This window comes from Trematomus bernacchii, unplaced genomic scaffold (genome assembly GCF_902827165.1).
Source record: "Trematomus bernacchii unplaced genomic scaffold, fTreBer1.1, whole genome shotgun sequence".
Lineage (NCBI taxonomy): Eukaryota > Metazoa > Chordata > Actinopteri > Perciformes > Nototheniidae > Trematomus > Trematomus bernacchii.
Window position 1 is genome coordinate 3,241,395 of NW_022987899.1, and position 9,057 is coordinate 3,250,451.

The 9,057-nt window shown below is 39.5% G+C and overlaps 1 protein-coding gene across 1 annotated transcript in view; it reads right to left on the minus strand.

The window, feature by feature from the left end:
- The window catches only part of zbbx (zinc finger, B-box domain containing), a 48,955-nt gene extending 45,645 nt beyond the window's left edge, over positions 1–3,310 (minus strand). The window contains exons 1-3 of the mRNA XM_034114465.1: positions 3,165–3,310; positions 877–1,017; positions 286–399 (exon numbers count right to left, since the gene is read on the minus strand). Coding sequence (XP_033970356.1) covers positions 286–399; positions 877–941 — 179 coding nt within the window. The 5' untranslated portion in view covers positions 942–1,017; positions 3,165–3,310. The remainder of the gene's footprint in view (positions 1–285; positions 400–876; positions 1,018–3,164) is intronic.
- Between the last annotated feature and the right edge of the window lie 5,747 nt (positions 3,311–9,057).

Below are 9,057 nucleotides of genomic sequence, written 5' to 3' on the forward strand. Positions count from 1 at the left end.
TAGCTAACAGAAGCCTGATTGTTCCAGATAAAGACCTTTTTGAACATTAAAGCAAAAATTAGCAAAAAGTCCAACACAATTTGAAATGCAACAAACTAATCACACACTTTTCCAATGGGATGGACAAAACAAAAAGCAGTAAAATGGTGTGTGTCCTGTCTTGCACAAACTCATTCAATATGTTCCTCTCTCCTATCTCCTTGTACTGTTCCATTCTCACCTTCCCTCTTCGGTCTGCCTCTATCTTCTCCTCCTCTCTCCTCCCTCTCTAACTGTAACACTCACCCTCTCTCCTCCTTCTCTTTAATCATGCTCTCCTTCAGCTGTTGCAGTTTCTCCTCCATCTCTTTGCTCTCGTGGGCCAGCGACACCGTCTCCATCTGCAGCACTTGCAGGTTCCTATGGCAACATCAAACACACACTCACATATGTGCAATCAATCAACAACGATCAATCATACAAATGACCTACTCCGTCAGATTGGACGGCCGGGCTTTCATCAATATGTTCTATTCATCTACTGCACTGGCAGATCCCTGTTGCCATGACTGATCAATACTTTAATCAATTAGTCACTGGATCAGGGAACCACCAAGCCAGACATCAATCCAGTCCATTACCTGTTGGCAAATGAGAAACTTTGTGGGAGATTGGACTCAATTTTGCACTGGGGCATTATGTAGAAAACAAATACCCTGCTCTGAGAATGATCAGAATCCAGGTCGCATGGCTTATCTGGTCTGAAACTGCATTTTGTGAAATGCTCTGTGGGTGGAATTTGAATGGGAAGAGATGGAAACAGTATGGCCGCCAAGTAACTCTAATGGGCTTCGACCAAATGCCCTAAATCACATCATTGATCGTATCTCATCTTACCTGGCATTGAGCTTGACGGATTTGGCCTTGTTGTTAGGAAGCACCACAAAGTCATTTAAATTCATCTCTCTTCTTTCCGAGGGCTCAGGTATTCCTCCTGCGTCCCACGATGTGCTTTTTTTTTTTTACGAAGAGTCTCTTCTGCAATAAAAAGCAACAGTAATGGCATAAAACCGGCTATCATGCTGCGCCCAGGCAAAATCACTCACTGCCATAAATGAATACAGCTGCGATGAAATGAGCAAAACAGATTTGGTCAAATGTATTAGAGGCAGTTAAACAAAGCTATCCTGTGTGTTTAAATTGTATCTGACAGACTTAGGTGCTGTTTACACGGGAACGAAACGGGTTGTATCCGCTACTTTTCTCTTTCGTATAGCCCGTTCGTTCACACGAGGCCGTAACGGAACCGCGGAAACGGACCCCTAAAACAATAACGGGTCCCAAGGTGGATAGATCTGCAAACGGAACGCTCTGGGGGGCCAAACGGCTCAGTGTGTACGTCCTACGATCATTTCCTGATAACGATGAAGCCATAGCCCCGCCTCTCCCGCTCACTGCTGTAGCATGGTCAGTAGCTACTGTCAGTAGCTACTGACCATGCTACAGATGTTAGTGCAAAATCTAGAGCTCCTCTACCACAACCATCAGCAACAAGTGGACATGGAGAACTACATGAACTACATGTTGCTAAATCCACCGCGGAGAATAAACAGAAGGGCAACCAGGCAACCATGGCAACCATGCTCGGGGGGTCTTCTTCGCTGCTTTTGGTGTATTTTGTGGTGGAAGTACAGCGCCACTTACAGGCCCGGCATATGTACTACAGCGTCTCCAGCGGGTCGATCGGTCTCGTGTGAAGGGACATGTTTATTGAGCCGTATCCGTGTGAACGGAAGACTTTTTTGATATCGATTTCGGTTCGTTTGCGTTTCGTTTGCGTTTGCGTTCCCGTGTAAATAGTCTCTTATATGCTTGACAAATAGCTGGCAACTCTGCTACGGCAGTAAAAGCCAATTAAGTAAATTAGCCAGTAAGGCAGCATATATTGTTTTACAGAAAAAGCCAGACAGCCGCACCTGCTGGCAACCGAGCTGATTGCAGAGTCACATTAGGGGGAGGTGATTAGCTTCTGATTTGCTCAAGGTGGGGAGCTTCTTAAAAAAGACCCTGACATTTCACCTGCTAGGAGCTACAGTATATGAAACATTTTTCAAAAAAGCAACATATATTTGTATTTGGGTTAAATATCCTTTAAAATATTGTGTTTACTTTATGCTGTTGTGTGGTCTATCATGACATGGCTCATTAGTTAAGGACAACAACGTCCCCACTCAGTTGTGACATAACACCTTGTGCTAAATACACACACACCTTGACACATGCTACCTTTGTCACTTAGAAGTCAACAAAACAATAATTAAACAAAGTGAATTTGGATCAATTCATACAAACGGTCAGGACAGTATCACAAAATTACACTTGAAAAAAATACTTTTATACCTCCAAATCAATATGTCTGCAGTTTTCTTGGTGACAGGAGTACTCAGATCTTAAATAAAATAGAAGTACCACAGTTTAGGAATACCCTGTTAAAAGTAAAAGTCCTGCATTCAAAATGTGACTCAAATAAAAGTACAAAATGATTAGCATTGAAGTATATTTAGAGTCAACCTTCTAAGGTTATTTGCCCATTTGAGATTCGTGTATATTATGTTTTGATTATAATTATTCATGTAATTAATGTGTTTATCAATGATTCATACTTGGTAAAAGTGGAACTAATTTGAATCACTTTATTTACTGCTGGGTTTCATGTCAATTGAATCCAGGTGTAACTAAAGTATAATTGAAGTGTTGATCATATTGTTATAATTAATCCATATCTACAAAGTAACTAAAGGTATAGATGTAGTGGAGTAAAAGTAGGCTACAACATTTACCTCTGAATTGTAGTGGAGTATAAGTAGCACAAAATGCAAATACTCAAGTAAAGTACAAGTACTCCAAAAGTATACGAACAGTACTTAGTAAATGTAGCCTACTTAGTTACTTACACCATTGCGTGTGGCTATACAACAGCTAACGGCTACAGGAAGAAGTCAATATAAAATGTATTAAACTACTGCTAAAGTAACGTTGACTTACTTAAAAGGTTTCAGCACCAGTTTAGTAATGTCACCAGGATTTAATTGAAAGTAAGTAAACGTGAAAGTGCTGTGTCGGTAACATCGCGTTAACGTCACAGCACATTAACTTTACACACTGTGAGGAGGACATTAACTCACCTCCCGTCACTCTCCTTCGGTTTACCCGCCTGTATCAGCACTATCAATCTTACCCGTTTCCAATTCTGCCGGCTTTATTATCATGAAATGTCATCTTATAAAACAAAAATGTATGTTTAAGTATGTAAGCACTTCACGCTCCTCTCTCCGTGCTCAGAGCGTTTGTATTGAGCTGTCGTCTCCATGGAAACCAGCGCCACTCTCGCGATATTCCCGCAGATTTAAAAAAACAAAAACTTTATTAATCAATAGTCCTTAACAAACCTTTAAGGCACTTATTGTACGTCAATAACATGGTGCAAATGGATAAATGTGTACAGTACATCTTACAAAAATTATAGATTACAAAACAGAAAAAACAAACATCATTATCAACAGAGGAATAAATAAGTCAAATAATAAGAAAAGTTTCTGTGCGTTTCTTTCCTTTATATAATGAAGTGATTTTGCTTCAATGCAGTTAAGTGGGGCTTAACCTTAAGATATTTGCACTTATGTATGAAGTGTTTCCTTAACCAGATCAAATTATAAACCAGAAATTCCTAATTTTTTTATTTTAAAAATACTCCATCTTTGATTGACATTAAATTAGTTTGGTGTACTGATATACCTTTCAAATATGGCCAACTCTGTAATGCAAGCCAAAATTATGGAAAATGTTCAGACTGGAAGAAAATATGTTCCACGGTCTGGATGTCTTTGTCAGATAGTCCCGCTGATTGTTAAGCAATAAGCTATACTCTTTCAATTTTTTTTAATTTAATCGTTTATTTGAATAGGGACAATGCACATTAATGAACACTTTAGACAAATAATGCTTCAAGTGTAAATATGCCGGATTTTAGCTTTGAGCTAATTTCCATCCATAGTCCCTGACATACAACATATAAGAACATGACATTTGTAAACATAGCAAAAACTAAATACATGATATGCAGAAAGAGCAAGAGCAGCATATAGTATTTACCACACGGCAGTACACTATAGCAGCAACGACATATTAAGTGCAAGAGATGATAAGAGCTACCTAAAGTGCAAGAGGAGATACCCCTGTATTAAAGTGCATTTAGCGGTGATTACACGTCTGGTTGTTTCTCAACCATTGTTTGAGTTGACCTTTGAAGCTATTGAGAGTAGGACAATCCCGTATCTCAGTTGGGAGGCTATTCCACAAAGAGCTGCCTTTAATGGAGAGGACATGTTGTCCAAAAGTGGTCCGTCTGCGGTGGACTTCAGTCTCCTCTGGTTTCTGACCTAGTGCAGCGTCCAGTGTGTTTTTTGTGGATGAATTCCCCTAAGGAAGCGGGGGCCAGTCCATGTAAACATTTATAATAAAAAAACATACTTTTAAAAGACTTAAAATTGTCAAAACTCAAGAAATTGTGTTTTTCAAGGATGGTACAGTGGTGGTATGAATAAGGCTTTCTGTCAAACACCTTGATAGCTCTCTTGTACAGCTGTTCTATTGGTTTCAGGTTTGTGGCACAAGCTAACGACCAGTTTGTAAAACAGTATTCAATGTGGGATAGAATCATACAGTGGAGGTATGACTTTGCAGCATTGACAGTTAAGAAGGGTCTGATTTGTTTAACATTTTGTAAGTTGAATTTAATGGTATTGGATACTTTCTTAATATGTTTCTTAAAAGTCAAGTTCGAGTCCATTATAACTCTGTCAAGTAAACGTTGTGCCAAACTCTAAACTGGGTTGATATATCTGCTTGGACTACATGTGTTTTTATCAATATAAAAGTCAAACTAAAACACATTACATCAGACTTCCTGTTCAGTACCATCTGTTCGTATAATGTTATATCTTGTTTGCTTCTTCACCCATGGCAGATGATCCTTTTGAAATGGAAAACTTTTGATCTCATTAGTTCATACGCAATAAGCCAAAGTATGCTACAACTTTAACTGTACACATAAAATATACTTACATGAGAGGATCAAATGTGCAAGAATATGTGAAGCTGTCAATGTGGAAGACATCTATAAATAACATCTTGTTGTTTTTAATGTGTTTTATCTTCAATTTTTCTTATGTGAAAGTTGAACTGTGTAGATTTTGTCAATGTCTAGAAATATCTTTTTGAGTAACGGTACAATTAATAAATACATGAAAAGACGTATTATAGTGTGCCTTTGTTTGTTCAGGGAATACCCATCAGATTCAAAGACATCAAGTCCCATTTTGCTTCAGCAGGCTTGATCATCGGCAGCGGGAATTCCCTTCTAGGCTTAATTAAAATCCTCATATATCAAGATGAATGTTTTATCGCTCTGATTAGAGCTTTGAACTCATGGTTTAACAGACTTTCAAGATGACAAGCATCAGAGATCATAAGCAAAATGATTTCCCATTTGCCCATATCCTAAATGTGTATGTTTGTCCACAGTAAAACTCAGACACCATCTGTTAATTATATAAACGTATACAAAAGGAAAAAAAAGTTTTTCAACAGGCAAAAGGGCAAAGAGAAAAAAAAGGTTTTGACAAGTTATTTAACTGTTTACACTGCCTGTGTCCTTACATCAAATATATATATATCATAGTGTTTGTGTCTTAGAGATAAAACGATAGACCGTTTTCTTATCAGAATATGAATTAGCCCAATGTTCATAATTTCCCTTGATGAGCACACACAAAAAACGCAATACAAAGCAATGTTTACTCTTCAAATCTAAGCTGTTTGGTTTTGTTTTCCCCTAAATCTAAAAATGAATACATTGAAATCAGTAAAAAGGAGTAAATAAAAACTCTTTTTGGAAAGTACAAGTTAGAAGAGGGACCAAGTGTGTGCACAAGCAGGCAGAATACTCAAATGCGAGACTAAATATTTAACTGCAGGGCACAAAGGGGGTTTGCAGAATAAACAAATGAATAATATAGTTAATTTAGCTTTTTCTCTTCTTAAGACAACATTTAAATCTATCTTCTTTCATCATTTGTATTTTATCTGTGTTATTATTCATAATAATAATAATAATGTATTTGTATTATTATAATTTAAAGGTGGGGTAGGTAAGTTTGAGAAACCGGCTCGAGATCGCTAGAATTGGAAAATACACAACCGGAGAAGATCTGCCACTTCCTTATAGAGCCCCTCCTCCAACACACACGAACGTGCACATGACCAATGAGGGCACGAGATAAGTTTGTGCACAGATGGAAGGCTGACAGGCAGGTAGGCCATCCAGTTATTTTAGCCGGGCCGGCTCAGATGATTGGTCGTACTTTTTACAGTACTACGGCTTCCACAGATGATGGATTTTTTGTCAAAGCACTTAAGATATTCATTGCTATCGGGATGTTAAGAGCATTCCATGGAATATAACAAAAAGTGTATCTCAAGCCGGTTTCTCAAACTTACCTACCCCACCTTTAATTGTATTAGTCATAGTAGTAGTGGTATCATTTTGTTTTATTTCATTATTATTGTAGTTATCGTGGTAGTACCGGTAGTAGTAGTAAAGTAATAGAAGTAATATAATTTGTATTTCATTGTATATAATTGTATTATTATTATTTATTTAGTTTAGTTTTTTGTTATGTTCTAGATGCCTATGATGCTGAACAAGTCTATCTGTCCCATTACAGTTCAGCCGTGCATCCATACCGCCCTGATCTGTATTCTACGGCAAAGGAAACTTTCTGACACTGCTGCAAAACCCCTCCTCTCCTGCAGACCATGCCCCTTCCATTGCTCTTTTGTTTCGGTCTCTATCCTTCCTCGCTGTCCTCTCTACCAAACCACAGGACAATTATGGCTCAGCAAGCTGCGAACACACCTCCACCTCCCCCCTCAATCCTGCTCTCCCCCTTCCTCTCCTTTGGTCTCCCTCTCTAACATTGTTGGCGTATGACCTATTGCTCCTGCCATCAGGGAAGTGTGAGTGTATGACTTATTGAGCGTGCCTGTGTGTGTGTGTGAGCGTGGATGGTCATTTAGGGTTGTGACCCTCCAGCTGGATTCTGTCTGTGCTGCTAAACAGCGACTCTCTCCCCCTTCCTCTCTTTCTCCCTCTCTCTCTCTCTCTCTCTGCCCGCATAGACAGCTGGGCGTGCAGTAGCATACCGATGAGCGGACGAGTGAGGAGAAGCGAGAGAAGGAGTAACAGAGGGATATAAAAGGAGGGGGAGGGAGAGAGAGGAGGGCATTGCAACAGGCCAGGAGGCACATAGAAAAGCAATGCGAGAGAAAGAACAAGAGAGAGACAGAGTGCATGAAAGGAGGGGTACAACAGCAGAGCAGTTGCAGGAAAAGGACAAGCGCTGTGTTGTGAAATGTCAGGGCTATTTAATTCATTAGGAGGCAATGATTATGGCGCCGCGCTGAATGTCATCTGCTGGGTTAAACCTTCCTCTGCGGCCTCATGCTGCATGTACTGTATATATTGACTGTTTGGAAATGGTTGGAAACCTTTTTAACAATGACAGAGACTGAGGAAGGACAGTCGCAAGCATTTTCGTGACTCCTAGTATGCACAGGGGGGTTGTAGATAATCCTGGGCGACAGAATAATGGAGAAATTGTTAAACAACCTTGAAAAAGAGGTAGTACACATTCATCCTTTACACCTACTTAAAGTCACAGTGGGGTGGAGACTATCCCTGCATGAACAAATGGCTTCAAGCAGGTACCTGTCTATCATTGGATTAACAACAGATATCTGGGTTTAACGGGCAATTTGTAATCTTCTTGGTCACCTGATCTGTCTTTGGGGCTACAGAAAGACAGGGAGAACAATCACAGATAGAGCTGGCCCATGATCCAGGACTGTCTCGCTTTGACTGTCAGCTAACAACATTAACCGCTGAAAATTAATGATGTGGAAAGCATTTAACCTTATAGTAATTGTATCCTGACCTGAAATTATCCTACCAAATCAAACTTAAGTGCTTTGAATAGAAAGAAATGTGTGGTGTAGGAGATTACTTTAATAATGCCACGCAACGGAGCTGGTGCTAATTGTTTAAGCTTATAGCATGGAAGATCAGTTCCAGTCTAAAATAATGAAAAAAAGATAACAAGACACAGTAAAACGTTAAAACGCACACAAAAAGCAGCGAGCCAGTCATTAATGATTAAAGAACCCAATAACTTGACTCAAAATGTGGATTTAAAATGATCATATTGCTTCCGCTAGTGTTTACTCCTGTCTGTCTTCTTCTGCTGTTCCCGTTAGTGTTTACTTCCTGTCTGTCTTATTCTAGGGTTCCTGTTAGTGTTTACTTCCTGTCTGTCTTATTCTAGGGTTCCTGTTAGTGTTTACTTCCTGTCTGTCTTATTCTAGGGTTCCCGTTAGTGTTTACTTCCTGTCTGTCTTATTCTAGGGTTCCCGTTAGTGTTTACTTCCTGTTTCTTTTTCTTCAGTTTCAGCCGTTGAACGCAGTAGAATCAATACAATCATTTTCAAATCAACAAAATCATTTGGAATCAATATTGTGAGTCAAGTCGTTGGTTTGTTTAGTGCTTGTAAGAACTGGGAAAATGTACTTTGCCTCGGGATCCTGCTCACCCTGTCGGTTTTATTTTTTCATTAATGACCACCTACAGTACATTGTCCCGTACATACGTTTGCATCACCACCATAGGGGTGCACCTTTGTTTGAATGTGGGATATTGTTAAGAGGTTTCACAACCATAATACTCATGCTGCTGTGTCGAGCAGATCCCATCTTCGGAAAATAATGACATTCCTTCTCGCTGAGGTTCTTATTAAACCCTTCTCAAGCCATGACTGTGAGGTACTCAGTGGATATACCAGTCTGAAAAAGATGACAAGGGTTCGAGAGGCTGGAGCAGACAATGAGTTTCAGATCCATTACCACCCCACAGCGGAAAGAGACGATGGACAGGAATACTTGTCCTAGTCCTTGACACGAACAGA